Raw genomic sequence first — 23,494 nt, 5'->3', positions numbered from 1 at the left:
TCGAGTACATGTTATGGATTACCGTGTACATAAATTGGACGTAACTAGTATTTTCGAACAAATATCTTCGCGCATTGTCGTTCTTAACCCAAACCTAACCCACATTAACCACACGAAGCTCTGTTTTTAGGAATAGGTCAAACTCCTTATAAATCAAGGGTTTCGTGCGCGTCGCAACGAGAGGGAGCTGGGGTGGCAATGCGGCACCACAGCTATCGATTGTATCAATGGGCCACAAGACGTTTCACCTTCACCTGAAGAACTATCGTCTAACAAAGTGGGTGTGTGTGGTGTGCATTTCTGGTTGTGAATATACAAGATGTCTCACCGACTGCAATCCAGACCGGTATGTGTCTCCGACTGCCAAGGTACGACACGAAGATGACTGTAATGACGTTGCCGATCTCGTAGCTGCTGGCTATCAGACCCGACAGGCTGGATGGGATTTCAAACCTCTTCTCGATGGTTGTTATCACAGAGTTGATGTAGCCGGAGCTGAGTGCTTGCTGCAGTGTCACCAAAAAGGACAGCAACAGCACGAACATCTGCAAAAAAGTAAAGCGTATGTATAAGTCAGAGGTAATTTTTAGAATGTGGGAAAAATAAATTCAAAGGAGGGAGGTTGGTGGGGATGGGTTCGGGTTGAGGTAGGATAATACTGTCAGTAGTTGAAACACTACAGGAAGGGAGTGTTCCAATAACGATCATTCTTGAAGGGGTAAATTAATAGAGTTCTGAATTTATCGTACGGTTCGGATCCTTTATATCAAACTGCTTATGTGCGTAACTGACTTATTAGAGTTATTATTTACCATTAGAGAGTTTGTGGATTTAAAGTCGCGGCCAAATACGCTGCTGGTGAGATCTTGGTGGTTATAAAACCACAGATCGACCGTCTCCTGCTACAATTTTCCGATTTATTTTACTTAATTGTAGTGACGGATCCAGTAAATTAATATCCTACCCCTCGGTTTCTCGCAAATTCGAGGTTCTAGCATATCAAATTTGTTGATTCTTATAAATATGCTACCTACACGCTCTGTAAAAATGTATTTCTCGCAAATTTGCAGTATTTCAAAGTTTGTACATAGATGTCACTATTATATGTATATTGTACAGTAATGTTTGAAATTGTTAGTACATACTTATTTACAAAAAAATCTAACCGTATGTTTCGCCTTGGGGTAATTCCTGTCATGGCATCTATGAAAGAAATGTATGTAATAAAATACAATAAAAATAAAGTAAGTGCAAATATCCTACTAGTAAAGACAAGTAGTCCATTATTTGAGTAGTCGTTAAAGCTACATAGTATCTGTGTGCGACAAATTCTACGCTACTCGACTAAACAACTAACGGCGCGTTTAGTCAAGTCGAATATCATATCTAATTGCGATACTAAACGGCATTATTACATTTACATATGTACATATATAGCTATATGTAGCAACAATATAAAATATGGGCAGGCCTAGAAGTCAAGAAGACGGATTTCCAGATGAATCAATATATTAAATTTTCGTGTCTCCAATGATAATCCACCTGAAAATTCTATAATTTTCATTCCGAGTAGTACGTTTTACCAATATGATGGAAATCAGTGATATCGTATGCAAAGGATAGTCGGCTTGGATTGAGAAGAAGTCTATTTTCGTAATAAGAAAGAGTGCAGTGTGCGTCATTTCGATTCAAATACATTTTGGTACAAATAGTTCTCCTCTTACGCATTCAATATGCATATACCTACTGCACAAGAGTGCAGAGCACTGAGAAACATCTCAGTATGTCAGAATGAAATATTGAAATTATAGGAACAGAACAGGATCAGTGCTATTATTAGACCATAACATTCATTCAATGCGAAATCAAAATGAATAGAAAAAAAGCACGATAGTAACAAAGCAATATAGAAAATAATTCGACTGTTAAAAATTTCAACATTAAGTAATTCTAAGAAACGTATGCTTAATAAGATAAGCAAAACTAACGACACTGTACACATTTGAATAATTTGAAATTGATATAAAGAGCACACGACAGGTATTCCATTGAAGGTAAACTTCGCCACATAATTCAGAGCATTGTGTATTTTAAGACACATCGTTGTGAATAAAATTGGCAAATTGCGAGACACGCACGAGTCATTAAGCCTCAGAGCATCGCGTTCAGCGAATAAGAAAATTGTGACGTGAAATGGCTATTCTTCCGGTTGTTGCTCGACACTATCTAATCTGTATCGAAACGCGGCTAAGGACACATCCGGTGCCCCGAACGAATCTGGTATATTACGAAATGAACGTTCGCCGATAAAATAAAAGAGGCGCTAAAATGTTCGATCTCACTTGGGAAGATTTATAATACAGATAAAATAGAATGCGAAGCCGAGATTTAATTTACATATCAAAGGGGTATGCGCGTCTCGCTAGGCGGGGTCACCTTGTAAATTTAAATTGTATATGTATGTAGAATTGCGGAAGGTCCGAGGAGCAAATAGCGAAAGGGTTGAAAGCTCTAGGTCAGGGGCGGGCAAACTTTTGTAGTGCTCGGACTGAAATTCAACTTTGGAGTACTGTTGGTCATAGATAAGATGGCCTACCTATAGCGAAACTTTGATTTAATAGAATAATATGAAGGGGTGCCTATCATTTAAAGTTAACTTCATATTACTATCAAGAACATCACATACATATAATACATGTATGGAAATGTGAACAATATATGGGAATATATTCGGCTACGATTTCAAACATTGAATAAAGTTAGGTATTATATATCAATCTGCTGTCGTCGTCGAGGATCCGTCGAATTGACATTTTTGATAATTGGCATTCAAAATCATTGGCGATTCATATTATTTATGACTCAATAATAATTTATTATACATAACTATAATATATTAATTGCATGCATACATTTTAGGCAAAATAAAGGTTTTCTTCACTTTTTATATGTATGTAGAATGAAATGTTAGGATTAAATTTTTAGTTTCAATCTCCATTTCTATAAAAATGTACATATGTATTCTACATACATATCTATGTATGTATTTACCAATGGAAAATCATTATAAATCATCATAAACTTAGTAACACGCATGAAAACTCGCTTGGAATAATGAGAAGAAATCAAAAGCAGAACATGTGCATTAGAAATTTAACTAAGGTAATTATTTATATTATTTAAAATTTATTTATTTTTACCATGGTGTCATTACGGGATTTCCCCCATGGCAACACCTATTTTTAATATGTATGTAATATTTATATATAGATTTATAATATTGTTATAAATTTGAAATTAAAATCAAATAATAAAAGAGAGTATGGGTGGCCAATTTGGCAGGAACCGTTTCAACAATGAAATCAGATAAATTTTCAAACTCTGATAGGAAATGATCGACTTAGAGTCACATATATCCAAGTTCTGGCCAGCAGCACCGGATTAGGGTGGAACCCGTAGCCTTCAGTTGTTACTTGTTAATATTATACGCTAACCACTAAGCTATGTACATACATATGTTGCTGTCCATTTAATGCCAATGCAAAAGAGCCATTTCAAATTTAGATAAATAAATGGCGCAAATGGCAAAAATAATTAAATTATACATACATACCGGAAAATAGGCGAAAGACTCATAAAGACAATAAAAGTAGCATATTCGGAGTATTTAAGATAATACTTAACGTGGTTCTCTAGCCGTAGTTTACAAACCCCTGTTCTGGGTATATAGGATATTTAAGGGAGGAGGAGGAGACGGAAGCATTGTGTTTAGGAATGTAATTACAATACGTACCTTTATACTGGCAAATCTTTGCAAGAAACCGGGTCTGCATGCCAGGATGCCGCAGTCTCGAGAGTCACTGTTCACTTCCAAAGCGGGGGCGAACGCTGCGTGAGGTTTCTCCTTCTCCCTAGTTCAAAACAGACATGTATCCACAATAGAATATTATAAATTGCGCCATTTTAGCATAATTTCGCCTCGACGCAGAATTTTCTTGACGTACATACCTAAGCCCAGGGGCTCATGCTCTAGTTGTATATACATATGTATGTACTATAAGAGCGTCTGAGCACCTTCAACTAGACACTCAAAGCTCCCGCAACATACGTGGTATTGCATATTTTATTGCGCAATCATCTAGACAAGACAGTGACGAGAGGATTTATTATAAACAGTAATTACGCAGAAAAAGGACCTCAAGACAACCTGAATATATCGTATTTCAGTAGACTTGTTAACCATGTATTTTTGAGGGATCTACCTCACGGGCCCGAAAGTGAAACGCCCGAAAACGCAAACATCGGAAGGCAAAGATCGAAAATCGATAGATCTTAAATCGAAAGATAAAAAAGGGTGCATGGTAAACGGTATATACTCTCGAAACGATTCCCTTAGAATAAATCAGTGCGAACAGCGCAGAAACAAATAATGAGGCCTTAGAATTTTGCATTCAGAAGATTAAATTTTGGAGACAAACAACATTTTATTAAGAAAGGTACGCTACTTGGGGACATTTCTGTTAGCACAAAAATGAAAAATTATATTCATTACTTCAAGACAGATGATTATAATTAAAAAATTTTAAAATATGTTTGTCCATTCCTAGTCCTTTGTTTTAAAAGTCACGGTTAGCCACTGGTAGTATACTAACAATGCCTGGCGTTGCGCTAGTCACAAAAGCCTAGTTAGTGAAAGTTGAAAAAAAAAACCTTAAAAGAGATTTGAACTCTTCCAAAACCCGTCTAAGATAGGGAACCATGAGAGTACCATCAAGTTTGGTGGTTCCAAATTGAAAATTATAGATTTGCATAAAAAAATATTTAAAGAATTTTGTATTTAATGTCACATTAGATGTATCAATGGAATATGACAAGATATTTCTTCCAAAAAACATCGTACTTCATATTTATATAATACTAATGGTTTTACTAGGCTTCGCTCGGTGTTTGTAATATAAACCACTTAAAAATGGCTAATCTAATAGTAAACATTTTATTAAATTAATTTGAATAGTTTTATTTTATTTAAATTTATTTGAATATTCATTTGTTTTTTTATTAAATTCAATGTCACGGATTCTACTACCCTATCTTTACATGCATACAAAGTCTCTTTCGAAATTATATATTAGATGTAAAAATATATGTATGTACATATATTTTAAAATGCGCTGAAATTTCTGAAATGTTTCTATTTGTCAATGGGAAGTTGTTAAAATATAATATAATCACTCCTCCAAAATTTAATATTTTTACTATCACTTTTTTACAATAAGAACATAGGTCGTAAGTATGTATGTAGATAGCGACCGCGTGAATCATTACATGGAAAAAAAATAAATTAAACTGTGCGGATAAAACCGCGTTTTAAAAATACGGCTCACTTTTAAAGGCGCAAATAAAAATATATATGTATACATATATACATATGTACATATGTATGTATATAAACACACAAAAAAGAACCACCTTGACACAGACAAATGTTGTAAGCCCGTGGCCGAATAACCGGCGTGATGCAATGTAATATAATTTTAGATTTATTTTTACACGGGACCGAGTTTACATTTACGGAAAAACAGCGTTTGAATTGAAAAAAAAATAGCAAACAGGTAAGAATAATATGTATGTATAATGCTATAATTTAATTTCAACGCGACAAAAATAAACAAACCGAAATATAACGCACCCACACAATAATCCTATAAATACCAGGTGTGGCTAAAAAAATACGGTGAATAAACAAACGCCGATAATAATTAATCAGTAATTTAAATTTGAGAACAAACTTTTTTCATTTATACTTCTATATTATTATACTTCACAATGGTATTATACTTCACATGGTAAATATAAATTAGAGAGACAATGCTTAGAAATACTGACAAATCATCACCACTCAGATGAATTATTTTATCAATGTGATTGTCAAACTGCATTTGATAAAAGTATATATTTGTCTAACAAAAAATCGTCGAAAAGGAGATCGAAAGATGTATCATATGTAGCATTTCTCGCTACGAAAAGTCTGTAAATAGAGACTTGTCTGCCGACAGATCTCTTAACGATGTCTCAAATTAAATTTGCATTATGCGTAAATTAAAAAAAATCTCCGTATTTTTTTATCACACCTCGTATATGGGTACTTAAGATTAAAATATGAAAGACTCACCTGTCGACCAATCCGGATGAAGGATTCCTGCTGTGACACTTGACATGGGGCGGAGGCGGTGGGGGCGGAGGCACCGGTTGGTCCCCACTTCCTCCAGAATCATCCCCCGCCGTTTCAGAGTACAGGCCCGTCATGGCGTACATGGACTCTTGCCTCCTGTAAACCAGACAATAATACAATAGACTCTTATCTAGCAGTAAGTCAAAGTCAAATAAACTCGTATTTATTCTATCGATTACCTAGACGTGACGAGTAACCTTGCGGCGATAGTGTGCCACACAATAAAGTTTTCACCATAAAAATATATTATCGTTTTATATTACATAAGATTATGTACATATGTATGTATTATCGCATGAGTGTTGGTATATTAAGTAATTAAATAAAAAAGATAAAAGTAATGTGTCGGTCCTGTGTTCGATCCGCTCGCGGTCTAATTTTTTTCAAATGCCTTTTAAATATATTTAATTTAATATTTATATTTAATTGTTTAATATGAAAAAAATGGTAAAAACTACCTACCTACCTTTATATATATAAACAATATAAAACAACAATAGAAAAATTAAGCTCAGAGACTTTGTGTTAGTCTATTTTCCTAGAAGAAAATAGACTAGCGCTTTTCTACCATTTTTTTTTCTACCAGAAAAACATTGGTAGAAAACAGTATATGTATACATACATATTTTTTTTTAATTTTATACCAGGAAGGCATTACAGGTAAACCCCAATGCGCCTTCCTGGCCAAATTACAAACAATACAGCATTTTTTATTATATAAGTCGCTAAATTACGAGACACTGACTTAAACTCGACAATTAACGAGACATCTATGAATTGTACATACATTTTTATTGTAATATTTACATTAATCATACTCAAATAGTGGTGACATAGTGGGTAGGAAGGATTTTTAGCCAATTTTTAATCGGGAATCGTTTCAACAATGAAATCAGAGAAAATTGGCAAACTCTGATAGGAAACGATCAACCAGGAGTCACAAATCCTGGTCTGACCAGCAGCATTACAGATATACTCAGAAAAATTCTTTTCAATCGAGGTCAGCTCAAGGGATCGAACTCGGGGCCTCTCAGTGTTAAGCAGAAGCTTAACGACCGAGCCACGCTGCTGTCTATGTATGTATATAGAATTTTTTTTCTTTTGTTATTATATTCGTATACGTTTTGACAGTGGTTTAGCTGTGACATATGTATGTCGAATCGAAACGACTATTATAGTACGGCGAGCGTTATCTCAGACAGACACACAGAATAGCGATATTATATATATTACTAGCTGAACCCTGGCATGCGTTGCAATGCCATAATAACGCATGCAATTCCCGTTCCCGTTCTCGTTCCTGTTCCCATTTGTCGGTAAAACGCAGGTAGCGAACACATTTGAAATTATTGCGTTGCAATGACACTCATTCCCGTTTTTCCCGTTTCCGTTCCCGTTTTTTCTTCCCGGACATGCACACAACAAATCCTGAAAGTTTCATCGTAATCGGTTCAGTGGTTTAGCAGCCTATTCGAGACACACACACACACACTTACACACAGACATTATATATATATATATATATATATATATATATATATATATATATATATATATATATATATATATATATATATTATATATATTTCCGGAAACCCGTTATGTAATCTAAAAATTCATATAATTCTTGTCAAAAATTATACAAATCTTGAAAATTTAATGAACTCTCATGTAACTTGGACGAAAAAAAGTGTATATATGTACATATATACACTTTTACAATAATTTTATTGAAAAAAAATTGGAAACCCGTTGTTTCAAAATTGGGGTAACACCACTGGTTATCTCAGACAGACAGACAGAATAGCGATATTATTTATATGATGATAAGTAAGTAAGTATGTGTGCAATTTCAGTCGTTGAAAATTTTCGCGAAAAACTGTCACAAATTTTCGGTCGTTTATTTTTCCTAGTGATTGATGCGTGAAAAATTATGGCGAAAAATATTAGTTAACGTTAAAAATAACGTTATAGAACAATTTCGAATTGAAATATAACGAAAACGGATCCTTTACAAATAGTATTACGGGTACAATTTGGAATGATTAATGGTAACGGGAGAGGTTGCTGGTAACGACATGGGAGACGCGAGAATATCTAATTTGGGAACAAATTTTCGAACGGGGATTGCGAAACTGACAAAAATCATCGACACTGAATATTTCATAACAATGAAAAATTATTCTTAGTATTATATTTCGGTCGAAACCGTTGGTAGGCTAATTTATGAAACACAGGATCATGCGAAATTATCAGACAATATCCATTTCGTGATAAGAACACTATGGCAGTTTTCCGAATATTGATCACTTCTGCGTAACCGGTCACGCTATGTTCATACATCTCCTCGTTCTTCTTTCGCATATACATACATTAATCATTATCAAGGCTGAGATGACTATTCAATTGGGACATACATACATATGTATGTACCTATTGTTAAAATTCGCAAAGGTTAAAAGTATTACCGACGGTCATGTATAATATTACCGATTTAAAATTGCTATCTACCATTCGATTATACATAATTATATTGCTGTGGATTTGAGGCATCTTTAATCAAATAAACCAATATATTAAACAACTGTAAATATCATCTAAATCTGAATTTATCGTAAATTTTCGACTGTAAACGTTTTTATTTATTTATATATTATATTTGGGAAAGGCGGCATGAGTGGTTTTATTTTTCGGGTTGCCCCTGAGCGAAATCTATGGTATTAAACTTGTACATATATAAATTGATAGATTTTATATATTTTTAATTAATTTTCAAATAGTGGCGATATAGTGGATAAGATGGTTTTAGCCAAATTGATGAGGAACCGTTTCAACAATGAAAACAGATAAATTGGCAAACTCTGATAGGAAACGATCGATTTAGAGTCACAAAAATCCAAGTCTGACCAGCAACACTACAGATAATACTAATACATATACATAAACGAATAAATTATATTTTCAATCGAGGTCAACCCACGGGATCAAACCCGACAATCTCTTAGTGGTTAGCATTAGCTCAACCACCAAGCTATGCTGCTGGCAAAAGTGCTGACAATTGTGTGTATTGGCGTTAGGAATTCGAAAAAAAAGTAAATCATCGATTTGAACCTAACTGAAGAAGAATTATACAAATTTATAAGGTAAGTATTGTCTTGCCACACGTGGTTTATTGCGCCACTGTGCTTAACATGTTTAATGGCCAAGATTTAGGAAAAATACAAAAATTACAAAATAAAGCTATGAGAGGCATTTTGAATGTTGGTAGATTAAAAAGTATTATAAGTATGTTGGATGAATTGGGATGGATGAGTATTAGAAATAGTTTAAATCTTAGTACATTGTCTTCTGTTTAAGTTAGATCATAAGTTTTTTAAGGATTATACATACAATAAGAAATAGTGATATCCATAGTTATTTAGTTATTATACTAAAAATAAGAACAATTTAGCTGTAGGTAGAGTAAGGAAAAATAAGACAGCTGGAGGTGTCTTTCACAGAGGTGTGGTCATGTACAATGCCTTCCCTGAATGTGTCTGGTCTTCTGGCAGTGGTTGCATTCTTGTGAAGTGCAAGGATACACCTCTGTGAGAGAACTGAGAGAGTGCATATAAATTTAGTATATATAAAATTTTAGAGTAAAGTAATTAAGAATGTATTTGAGTAAAAATAGAAATTGTATTAAATGAGCTAAATAATTAAAATTATATAAATAAATAAAGCAATCCAAGGTATAGTAAAATTTTGTCAGAAATTCATTGAGCGGATTTTTAGTTTTAAATCAAATCTTTCTTCACTGGATATTATGAGCTTGGAAAGCAAGATCCATGTTGAGAGGTTTCATGCTGATGTTAAATTCTATGCAAATTACATATGCTGATATGTATACATATATTACAGAGTCGTTTGGCACTTTTTTCCCCTTTCATGTAAAGTTTAAGGGTAGGCGTATATATTCAGGTCGCTGGAAACGGAGGAGGCTTGGAAAAATCTTCTCAAAAGATGCCGCCCACGTTTTCCCGTAGTCAAAATGTTGAATAAAATTAAGACCTGGCGAAGGTTTGCCTTACAAACACCACGTAGCCCCTAGCGGTCGTTATAATGACACAGTTACACTGCCAAAACGTTCAGTTTTCTTTAGTATTTGTCAAAACAAAGACGGGAAAACAGTCCCACGACCGAAAGAAGAGAAATTCTATTCAAAACAAACACACTTGTGCGAAAACGAGAAAAAACCCCATTACATGTACGCCTAAAATATGGAACCGCTTTGCGTGTGCGAACCGAGAAGGAAAACAATGGGAAACTCTGGCGTCGATATTCTAAACAGCTTTTTCACCTGGCGATGAAAATCACGATAGCGACGGTGAAAATTCAATTTGCAATAGCACAGAAATATCGCCAGAGCACAATGTCTCGTTTAGTATTGTTTCAATGAAACTGTATGCTTTGGTAATAAATCAAAGTTGGCGCACCGAATCTCAGAAAATCGGCGATTTGTAAACTTGACATTGCGACAAGCAAGCGACAAAAGTTTCTTCGAATTGATTTTTCCTGTTTAAATTGCGGGTCTTGGTCGAACTCGAACACTTATGACACTCGTCCAGATGATACTGAACTCTTGTCGGTTTAACCATTATATTATATATCGATAAAAGTAGGATTTGCGATACGCGCTCCCCGTCGATAACGTTCGCGATCTTTATCAAATATTTACATATCATATGTCGTCACCAGTGTGTCAATATGTGATAACTTGCAAATGGATCAAAATTTGTGAGAATTTCCTAATATAGTATTTATAAAATTAATCCAGTCTAAATAAAGCCTCAAAATTTGAACTGTCACAGCGTTTTAATACCAATTATGTACAATGAAGCGCGAAACTGTTATTGAATTATCAATCTCGAAAGATAATAACTCGCTTCCTGTTCATGTCGCGTCGCATCGCATTCGTTGCCTCACTCAGTACGTCAGAATAAAAACTTCGCAACACGTCGCCTGAATGAGCATTTAAGATCGTTGTTTTTCTTGAATATTTTCCAAATTCTTCGATGTATGTAAATATTGGTCGACATATTGACTGATTGAGTCGTCGATGATGAACTAAACTAATTAAATTAATTTGTAGAAATTTTTATTAAATAATCAAATGTGTATTTTCCAGTCAAAAAGTAATTGACTAAAAAAAACCTAATAAATATATTTCATCGAATTAAATTGCAATATACAATCAAGTGTGCTAGAGATTAGCTGGTTTACTAGCGCTGATCGCGCGTTTGCACCAAAAAGGCCTCAAGATATGAACAAGCTGTATACAACAGCCAATATGATCTCGCAATCCATCGACCAATGACCTTTCTGTGTTGAGAGTATCCGATGGATATAAATAAACAGCGGTTTTGGTTTGTGTTTGATTCGGAGCTGGCAGGGCGACGAACCAAGAACAATAAACTACCTCTACCACTACTCGGAAATCAAAAACTCATCTACACGTCTACGCTACATTATTATCAGGTGGGTTCCAAAAGGTTTCCGGAAACCCTTTGTTCAATATTTCAAATTTTCACAAACTGTTGTTAAATGTTTCAATTGCCAATTATTGTATCACGAATTATTGATATTGAGGAATATATGTAGATATTGCATGTCCACTTGCACAAAACTTGTGTTACAGCCATAGATTATGACGAAATCGAGCAATGAGAAATTCATCGAGTATCGTGTGTGAAAAAATCAGATAGTCAAGGATATTTTAATTTAGTGGCAAAATGTAATGCAATTGTTATAGAAATTGAGTGACAGCATTGTCTACAACAACTTTGACGTTTATTTACAATAATAAAACATCTATCCGTTGGGATTATAGTAAATGTAATATTAAACGCGTGGGCTGGACTCTATTTGCAGAACGTCCATATTATACTTTCAAATATGTAATATATTATTGAAGGAAACTTACAATAATGGAGAATCGAATGGAATTGATACATTATTTGTCAAAGTTTGGGTACATAAAGCACTAGGACGCGATACAGAATCACCACTTTATTCCATTTTAGTTGAATTTATTGCCCTTGGGACCGGGAGACAGGAGTGGAGCAATGTGATGGATCACTCTCTCGCATTCAATACTGTTGATTCAATATGTTCCTAGACGATCATGCTATTACGCTCAAGACGTTGAAGAATAATCGCATTGTAACACAGCTCAACGCGTATTTAATTACCTATCTATAATAAATGTTATCTAAATTCTCAACAAGCATGGCCCAATTTACGATGAAATGTATATGTACTAATGTATACGTGTATCAAAGGGAAAACATAGACCACACACCGATTAAAATGGACAGATTATATGTACATACATATGCCGTTTTGCACAAAAGGGAAGTGAAACGTAGTAGTAGGTACAAAAAAAGAAGCAAAGCCGTACATTCTGCGAAAGTGACAAAGGTTCGTTGCTTTAATTTATCACAGAGACAAAGCCTAAAGGCGAATGAGCCACATTAATAATGCAATGTGAAAATTGTAACGAAAAAACGCGGCTTTGATATTGCAACACAACAAGAAAATTTTGCGCTTTCTTCTCCATTTCACTAGAGGGATTCATTTCTTTGAAGTTCGTTTATAAAAGAATCCGAAATGGATTACATACTGTACACGTACAGATGAATTTCTTTATTATGTAACGTTGAAATAATTTTTTGAAATTAAGAAATTATAGGTAGTACATATATACCATAGAATAATGCTTCTGAGTGTTAAGGTGCCAATGCAAGTACGTATGAATGTTGTAAATGTGCTCGTGGTTTCCAGCTGGGAAGGGCGTTCCTTCAGATCAATGTTAATTCGTACGATATTATTATTTCGAAAAGTTTCTCCTACATTTCTTCAAAATAACGATCGCTGTCAAAACTATGTATGTCAATACAAGGATAAAAGCTCACCGAAAACACTCCAGGGGGTGAATTGAAAAGAAAGTAATATTCAACGATGTCGATATCGTCGTCATAGAAACTTTGATTTGTTTTCGATGTTTTCAACAAACCTTACATACAAAGTCTCTTTCGAAATTATATATTAGATATATATTATATAAATCTATTAAAATTCGTGTATAAATTCCTTTCAGAAGCCAACCATTGAAATCAACGGGCACAATAGTAGTATTATAATATTTGGACAATCTTCATACTGTTATGGTCGCTCCCCACCAGATACATAGTATATATATGTATAAATAGAGGCCTACCGGGAGTGTACTGATATCTAATAGCATAGTGTCAATCTAACATTAATTGGTGATGTGCCAATCACCATACACCAGCCGGCAGTCCCTCTTCCGCACTATCAAATAAAGGAAAGTAAAAACAAACAGAAAGGAATTATTATTAACAATATCAACTACAGATTTCTCCAATATTGTAAAAATCAAAAGTTTGACACTAATTTAGCGAGATTTACATCATAAACAATGTCCGAAGTCAGATACTTGAAAACGTTTTAATATAATATGTGTACATATATCCCTAAAAAGTTTTCGTAAATTTAATTAAAAAGCTGTCGAAAGAAGCCAAAAAGACGAAAGTCAAATGGATTAAGACTTCATTGGAAGATTTTCAGAATTCCGAATTTATAAAAATTTCCATTCCATTGTTCCCATACAATGTACACTAATTGGTTCTTATTTCACGAGTAGAAGGCATATATTTTATTTTGTATTGTAATAGTTAAATCGTACGGCTTCTCGTTATCATAACGATTATTCCCTCGTAATAGACGGCGAAAAATGAAAGCGCGCAAAAAATACCAGATACCTAAATATACAATTTTGCCGTAATAATAACGAAAATCGTTAAAAACGGTACGGGCAGGCAGGGTCGTTACTAGGGGGCGTGTATCGTGGGCGGATAACTCTGGCGCTTTTTCTCGATAATAATCATACCAATGCGGTATATTTCGAATGAATAGTTGAAATAATAATAATTGGTTGCTCTACTGTACCTGTGGCCTTTTCTGTGTTGGGGGGCGGCGGCTGAGGCGCCCCTCTCGTGCCCCTCGGACGCCATGCCGAGGGCGGAGCGCCCGCAGCCCCCCTCACTAGCACGCCTTACGCGCTCCAGCGCGAAACTTGAAGATCACCACCTCATCACAACCAAAAAACCACACTTCCACTTGCACCTCTAAGTTGAAATCGAATCTGTAACAAGAATAAAATATATTTAAATTGAGATATAAAGTCTATGAATAAATTTAGCAATAAAATGTAAAGGTAATAGGAGACACAGACGAAGTGACTTGTCTGTCGTAGAGTTCATCACCTATGATTTTTTTATTGCAACTATGTAGATATTATTATCAACTTGGTTGAGTGATATGATTTGGAGAATTTTTTATTGGACAAAATAAAAGTCGGCAAATTAACAAAAGATTTACTTGTTGATCTAAACATTTGACCATTTTTAATAAATTTAATAACTACCTATTATAATAGTGTGTCAGCCGATAAATCGTCACAACTATCGATGCCATAAATTGCCCGATTGATTGCCCGATATAATTCTGCGTCTATTGACGTCTTAAGTACCCATAAAAGTCCATATACATAAGTACATATAATATTATATATACCAGAACTGTGGAGTCGCTTCAAAATTTACCGATTCCGATAATATCTTATGATTCGACTCCGACTCCAACATAAACGATTTTAGTAAGATCGACTTTTCTTGCCGAGGTATAAAATTTTTAGTACTAAAAATAATACAGATTTTTGAAATATAAATAATTGAAGGAATTAAAAAAAATTACTAAAATTTTACATGTAACCCAATTCACTGAATTATCGGTAATGAAATAGTTATAAATGAAAAGCAAATACATTGATATATGTATATGTAATATGTGTATGAATTTCATTCATAAATGAATCAATTTAATAAAAAATGAGAATAAAAAAGTAAGAGACAATCGTTGTTGGCCAAAACACAATAAATAAAATCGTTGAATTGCCTGTATGTATTTTAAAGTCATAATTTTTATAAACAAATGATTAAATTTCAATTTATTAGTGAATTTACTTCAATAAAATTGGAGACTTCTAGGTCAAACAACGTAATACTAATAATGAGCCGGATTCGGTTGATTCTTTACGACTCCGACTCCGATTCCACAGCCCTGATATATGTACATACACGTAAGCTTAATTGAAGAAAATATTTTTTTAAATCAAATGATTCTAAATGGTTAGTGAAATAGGAATACATTTTCACACCATTTGATTAAAGCTAATAAAACATTTTTATGCATAAATGATTTCATATCAAGGTACATAGGCATGGAAATTATTATCAATTGAGACCCGTTTATGCATACAAGTGAAAGTGGCTCGTCCCGGACTCAAGCTGAGACATTGACAGTGACATTATTGGCCATGATACAATTCCAGAACCGGCCAAGACGATAAAAGTGCGTTTTGACCGGTTCCAGACTTATCACAACCAATAATGTCATTGCCAATGTTTCAACCGGGACCTCCATCAAGATTTCGGAAAACCCCCTAGCTTTCCCCAACTAGTACATATGTATGTATGTACATATAAATTAACATTTGAACATGCCCTCGCCAAAAGTAATAAGAAATTGCTAGATCAGGGTCATGTATCTATTTATACCAGGAAAGTGTTAAGACAAGACGCGGAAATATAAGATACTATTCAGCATGATGTTGGTATGCTATTTAGTCTGTCAGTTCCATCCGAATTAATAACATTTATTGAAAGGAAGTATGTTTTATTAATATATGTAATGCGTCTATTGCGTATATTATGCTTAATCAAATCATAAAACAATTAGTGTTTGGCGTATTATAATCATATGAAAATATTTTGATTCGCGCAAGTAACAATATGTCATGTTGTACATATATAAAACCTTTTGTTTGAAACTTTCGATTGAAAGGAAAATGATATATCTTCCTCACGCAGACGAATCCAATTTCACCACAGTGCAATTTGCATAAAGAAAAGGAGAAAAATGAGGAAAGTTTGATTCGCCAATTTAACGCAAAAAAAGCTAATTCAAACGTTGACTGTGAGTAACGTGTCGAGATGCGGAGAATTTTTAGAGTGTAAATCTCCAATTATAAGTTATTCAACACGATGCGCGCAATATTTTACCATTTGATCTCATAATAAAAATGTCAATTTAAGGTTCGAGCGGATAGAAAATGTAAGGGTTGCAGAGCATTCGTTTCGGCGAGGGAGGTAGAAAAAATGAATAAAGAAAATTTGCTATCTCGCCGTGCGAATATTTTTCTGAATACGAGGGACCGAATCCGTATAGAAAAGATATTTTAATTAAATGTATGATATAATACATATATCGAATTGATATCGAACGATGATAATGATTGAAGTGTCAGAAAACAAACAATTTTCAATTTCGGTATTTAAAAAGGTTGACATTCATTAATGGCGAGCAAAAAGCTACTACACTAAAAATAAAAAATAAATGGGAATAATTACATTTCTTATTGATACATTTTCATGTTATTTTACAAATATAATTTATTATAGAAACGTGAGACTTAACACGCAAAATCGCAATTAGACGTTCTCTAAAATTATGGCCATTACGAAACGACCTCAGAGAAAAACGAATTTAATTCAGGTAATATATGGAAAAATGTTTTATAAGAATTTCAAGAATTTTCATACAAGAAAATAATACGAATCTAAAGCTTTTATCAAGTTCGATAGCGCAGACGTTGCGGAATTATACGAGCGTGTTCTATGTATAATACATATACATATGTACATACATACATATGTACAATGACTTGCTTTAATTGCAAAAAAAATCATATACATTACATTGTGATAACAATAAAAAAAGTATAATAACATTTTATTAGTACATACATATGTATATAATTTCGGAAACAAATTGCAATGCATTAAAAATTCATTAGAAATACAAAAATGTGGACTGTGGAGTCGTGGAGTCGGAGCATTTCAAGCGGAGTCGAAGTATTAAAAAAATCAACTGACTCCGATTCCTTTTACTATTTTCTTTATTAAAGCATCTTTCAACTAGAGTCTCCTTATATTGAAGTAAATCCAATAATAAATTGAAATTTAATAATTTAACTATAAAAATCATGAATTTAAATTACATTATATAAATAAAATTGTTGAATTGCAACGTAATTTGAAGTGTTTATTTTTTAGTGTTGATATACTATTTTTTTATTTTCAATTTTACTCTCATTTTTTATATTGAATTGATTTACATATACATACATACACTACGAATGTACTTACTGTTTTATTTATACCAATTTTACTACCCAAAATTCAATAAATTGGGTTAGGTACATGTCAATTTTTATTGATTTTTTGTATTATAAATATCGCTATTATATTCATAACTAATCAAGAAAAGTAGATCTTACTAAAATCATTCAAATTCGAGTCGGAATCGAACCATAACAAAAAGTCGGTAAATTTTAATCCGACTCCACAGCCCTGGTTTCAGTGTTCAATGGGAAAACGTTGAAAATAAAAATATCATTTGGCCATCAGCTGTGTCTTATTGTGCTTTAAAACTTAATTAAGATCGATTTAAAAAAAATAGACAAAGCAAGGCAATGCGTTTAAAAAACTAATGAATACAATCGATCGTACTGCGAGGACAAAATAATGGCGAGTTTGCGCTACCGTTATATTACCTACATAATGTATATATGTATGTATTAGTGCGAAATTTAAAAATAACAAAAACGCCATTCGACAAGTAAACGACCGTAGGCATTGCATTAGTCCTCACTTTCAACAAAAAGCAATATTTTTTAAAATTTTGCAACGCCAGATATTCTTCGCAACAAAAGCGTACGAATGCGGCCACCAAAACCGATCATATAAAATGAAAACATTTCAAAATTTCGAAAAGTGAGCACTCGAAGCATGACTTTTGACATGGTCTCTTTTCGTCGCAGCTGAACCGTCGTCCGTCAATAGACTCGAAAATTGGTCATCACTCATGTCACTCTCTTTGTTGGCTGGCCAAGTGAAGAAATGACCCGTCCGTTAAACGTCGTTCTGGCAAAGACGAGACGTTTCCTCCGCGTCGAATTTTGCTCCGTCGAGATAACTACATACATATAATATAACGTGCACTGCGGTTTTTTTTTTTAATAAACGGAAAGTCTGTCTCTGAACTTAAAATAGGGCTAACATGGCTCGGTTTAAGAACCGCAATCGACCCGTTTCGCGTCAAACTAGGCGCGGGTTCAGATCCGATAACACCCACGCGACGAACCGTTAAATAACCTTGTCGGCCGATATCAGTGTCCTTCGCAATATCTCACCGATTACATACCAAATGCGACATTGGTAAATTTAGAATAATAAGAAAGATGCAGCATGTGTTGAAGATGGTTTAAACGCTGCACACAAATCACATGTGTCGCACGAGCCGTCACTGGAAACCAGTGGTGGGCCCCCCTCATCGAATCTATTTAAATGTCTGCATTTTTGATACGTAAATCAAAATCATACCTTTGAATAGTTACATAAAACCTTAGTGGACTAACTGTATGTGACCTTGCATGTATCACAAGCTACTTATACAAAAATGTGAAACGATTTAAACTGGGTTCAATGTACGAATTATGTACAAAAATTATTCCATTCGATATAAAACTTCACGAAATTGGATAATGCCACTCTAGTAAATTATATGTGCGATGGTTATGCATATTTATATTGAAATTAAACTACATAAATAGAGCATATCAAATATGGCTGTCTTCGTTGATTGATTTATACACTTCAGTAGTGCTAATTAAAGAAAATATTGTAACATTGATCATATGCTTTTGAATTTCTATGGGAATGTTCCCACTAAAAGAAAAGGAATGAGACTATTGCAATAAGTCCAACAGATTTGCCTACTACTATATCTAGAAATGCGATTACTAAGATTTAACCAACACATTATATAATACTTTCATATGTATGTATATCATTGAGACAATGTCAGAAAATTTCGATATATTTATGTGACATCTATGAACATATGTATATGGAGTGGAAAAACATAAAATGTTGGAAGTAATTCGATTAATGCTATGTATGGTATGGTAACATTAGCAACATCAATATTAGTACAAAAAATTCGGATGTGACCAACCCACGACTTCATCTATGTATGTATTTGAGAAATATAAGAAGGATAAAAAACAAAATTCGATAGTTAAACATACATACACGTTCACATATACCGGCGTTTTCGATACAAATTGAGTGCATTAAATGTACGGAAACTTACATAAGACAAAAGTTCTACTTCCGGCTGTCAGATTTTGTTAAAAAAAAATTATTACTCAAAATCACTATAAATATTATACATATTAAATAAAATAATTTAAAAGGTCAAAATAAAACAATGTTTTAACAAAATAAATACATAGTTTAAAAAAAAAATAATAAATGAAAGAAAATGCTCTCATAGCCGGTAAGTGTGAACGTGTATGTATGTTTGATTATCTAATTTTGTTTATTAACCTTTATATTCCTCAAATACATACAGTCGTGGGATGGTCACATCCGATTTTTTTTTTGAAAATTTGCTTTAAATTTTAACCAAATAACTTTAAAACAGCATAAAAATATTCGCATAAGAGAGCAGAGTGTACATATGTATGTATATAAGATAATTTCGATTACATAAAAAAACCTAATTATAATCTAGTTAGTATAAAACCACTCGAGAGTCTTCATAGTATTACATATTAGATTATTCGATACAAGACAAAGGCGGGTCGGTTAATCGTCTGGTGTGACGTCGTTATTGTACCACTGATTCAACATTAGCATATTTACAGAGTCTGTACGTAATGTCTACTAATGTTTTATAATTTCACCAGTAAAGTTTCAGTGGAAGATCGCGAAAAGCGATAGGATTTCGAGTCGTTTTATCGCCAAGCAAGCGGAAGACGGACATTTGGATCGTAAGTTACGCCGAGTGAAGGACGGTCTCTGCTCTTTCAAATATACAGAAATAATCTTGGCTTTCTGGGGAAAGGTTTCACGCAAACGTGTGTGTGTGTGTGTGTGCCATTTAGTTAATTTAGTGTGCTACCATGCGATGTTTTACAATTTTACCTTAATAAACAAATTCATCACGCAAGTTACGATGCGAATTTGACGAGTAGCATCGTATTTGAAAAGGCAATTAAAATATTTTCAAACCAAAAAATAAACGAAGGAAACCTGAAAAGTGTCAGTTTATTCGTGATTTATGCGTTCAATAACACCTTAAGCGTCGGTGTTGTCAAAGCGGATTACTTTATCGTCTCATAGCCTCAAGTCAACTTTGTATACATATATATTTTGCAAAATTATTAAATTGAAAATAATTTAACCAGTAAATTGAACTTTAATTAATGGTGTAATAAAATGATAGCCTCCAACATCGAAACGACAATGAATTTTGATTATATAAATAATAAAATTGATAATGAAAATTCCAACAAAATTTCATTGATGTTTCCGAAGCGCTCGAAACAACATTAATCACGAAAATTCCTATAGACATTTGACCCGGTCGATTATAAACCTTTTTGGTTTATGTTGAACGTTAACGTTTTGATTTGCTATTGTTAATATTAATAATTACACAACTACTACTGTAATACCTTATAATCTTAGACACATAAATTGTCACAATAACGAATGAAATCAAGGAAGCATTTAGAGTTGACGTGGGTCGATATTTGAAAGTTGTCATGTCCAAGCAATGAAGTGTACAAATAAAAAGGCATTTCAAACCGTCCAAACCCAATGAAATAAATATATCATTAATAAAAAATAAAAAAAAACAACCCATCGGAGGAAGTATAAAGAAAATTGCGAATAGTTTTCACTATGTCGAAATACTATACTATACACATATGGGCGAAATTGCGAAGCTTAGATTTCCAATAAGGGAAAGGATCGACTTGCAATTAACATCACGTATGTATGTATTGTATTTATAGTGGATAGACTTTCTTCGGATACAAAACGTACAGTTATGTTCTGGATCTATGGTTAAAATGTCTTGTATTCGTACGGAGGCGTATCTAATAAGTACGCTTCAATTCGCACAAGAAAATATACAATAGGCATAATATGGAACACAATGTACCATTAGAGGCGAGATGGAAAGATAAAAATGAGAATGGATAGGATGAGCTTGGAACGTCATTTTTATTTCTGATTAGATCAACTGTTACTCGTAATATATTATAGCGTAATATATAGTTTTTAATGAATTGTACATACACGTATGTATACGCCTACATATGTATCTAAATATACCTATGTATGTATATTTAGAGTTAGTATAGTTTTTATCAGCTCCTTGCATAATACATTTTCACCCCATTTGGCTAATCGATAAGGAAATTACTACCTATTTATGTATGCCTTATGGTATTCAGATTCTTCTATTCGGTAATATCAGATCCATATATTTTCATAAATCATAAAAAAAAAAAAAAATTCTTTTGTTGGTTGGATACGATATTTTTATCGATATCACTTTACAAAGTGAATTATATTTTATATGAATCTAATTTTAAAATATAAGACAGTTCTATATAGTTTGATTAGTGGTGCATTTACATATATAAAAAGATGAAGACTGAAAAGATCCGAGTTCAAAATATAGAAGAAGCGGAATGATAAATCATATCAAATCAATGATTTTGCCAAAGACTAGCTGCAGACTACTTATGGATGTACATAATTAAATCCAAATTAATCGCTCCTATCAGCTGATTTTATCTCACTTTGAATCGTTCCATACAAAAGTAAGTGCCACCGAACATTAATCGTAACCATTGTTTGTTCCCACATTCCTTTCCGTCTCCTGCAGAAAGTGAAAGTATTGATATCTAGTATATTTTATACACAATGCTAAAAACTATTGCCTCGGGGCACTTTGAGAACTGCTAGAACAAAATCAAATCAAACACCACTGAGAACGTATTGTTTAACAGAATTGCATTAGTGGTTCTTCTAAAGTCGTTGTCAAAACTTTTTACGGTTTCTTTCTCGTCTGTTCTAATGTAAAAGTTTTTTCATTAGCGATAGTAAAGTAGTTCTAAGTGATGCGAAGTCGCTTTGCTCGTACAAGCAGCCGGCCGGGCTCGGAGAGGAGGTAACTTTTAATTTCATCCCAAAACGAGAGCAAGAGACCTTACAGCGAAATATGAAAGTAAACCGTTTGTTCTGCCGGTGGTAAGCGAATGATGCAATCGATTGAGTCAATGCTATGTAAGCTAAACCAACGAGTACGTACGATCGTCACGAACTGAATCCGACTCGTGGAGCAAGACGTACCGTACCGTACGTATCAAAAGTAGATCAACTAATGATTGCGAATAGGTCGAAATAGAGTGGTAGTCAATATTGGAAAAGCAATCAAGACGATTGCGCACATGCAAATCCCACGAGATCAGAGAAACGAAGATGCTATTCGAACTTAGCACACTAAATAGAAGCGATGGCTTCAGCGATGCTAGCAGTCTTACGTGGGACATTAATTTTTCGAGCTGGTGCGTTTGTTATGTTTACGCTGGAAGAAACCACGTTGGATAAAATGACCACACAAAACTAGAGCTGTAAACACGCGAGCAAACCTTTCTCCTTTATTGGGATATGTCATTTGCGAAATGCGTAGTACATAGTGTTGTTTGTTGTGAGAATCGTTTAGATAAGATCCTAGTGTATTTTTGTTTTCATTAATATACGTATGTGAACGTTTACGTGTTTAATAATTCATGACGTATCCATCCCATGTTCCTACTAATGAGTTAATTTATTGCTATTACCGAATATGGAGGTAAAAGTTTGTAGTTTTACAAGGCCGTTGTGATGACAATGACAGCTATGGAGATAGGATTATTTGATTATTATGAAAGCACACGCTCTTCACAGTGTGTGTAATTTCAGCGATTTCGATTTACATCTTCGTTTTAATTTAAGTACATATATCATGACCGTAGTGAAATCGTCCACTGTATTTATGTAAACTTAGAACTACATATGAATATACATACGTCTTATCTTAGAATTTATATACCCAGTTGGTGTTTTACTGAGATACAGTAAATTTTTCGTTATAATCATTGCTTAGTGAACATTATTGGATAATTTTGACGCAACATTACAGAGTGACTGTAAGTCACTAGGTCAACTAATTATT

General features: G+C 33.7%; 1 protein-coding gene across 1 annotated transcript in view; it reads right to left on the bottom strand.

The window, feature by feature from the left end:
* The window catches only part of Oatp30B (Organic anion transporting polypeptide 30B), a 73,214-nt gene that overhangs the window by 15,621 nt on the left and 34,099 nt on the right, over positions 1-23,494 (bottom strand). Inside the window, exons 3-6 of the mRNA XM_077439401.1 lie at positions 14,243-14,438; positions 6,173-6,328; positions 3,794-3,911; positions 329-545 (exon numbers count right to left, since the gene is read on the bottom strand). Coding sequence (XP_077295527.1) covers positions 329-545; positions 3,794-3,911; positions 6,173-6,328; positions 14,243-14,307 — 556 coding nt within the window. The 5' untranslated portion in view covers positions 14,308-14,438. The remainder of the gene's footprint in view (positions 1-328; positions 546-3,793; positions 3,912-6,172; positions 6,329-14,242; positions 14,439-23,494) is intronic.

The sequence above is a fragment of the Arctopsyche grandis genome, chromosome 10, assembly GCF_051622035.1.
Source record: "Arctopsyche grandis isolate Sample6627 chromosome 10, ASM5162203v2, whole genome shotgun sequence".
Taxonomy (NCBI): domain Eukaryota; kingdom Metazoa; phylum Arthropoda; class Insecta; order Trichoptera; family Hydropsychidae; genus Arctopsyche; species Arctopsyche grandis.
The sequence above is the reverse complement of the archived record's forward strand: the minus strand, read 5'-3'. Positions and strand labels throughout refer to the sequence as shown.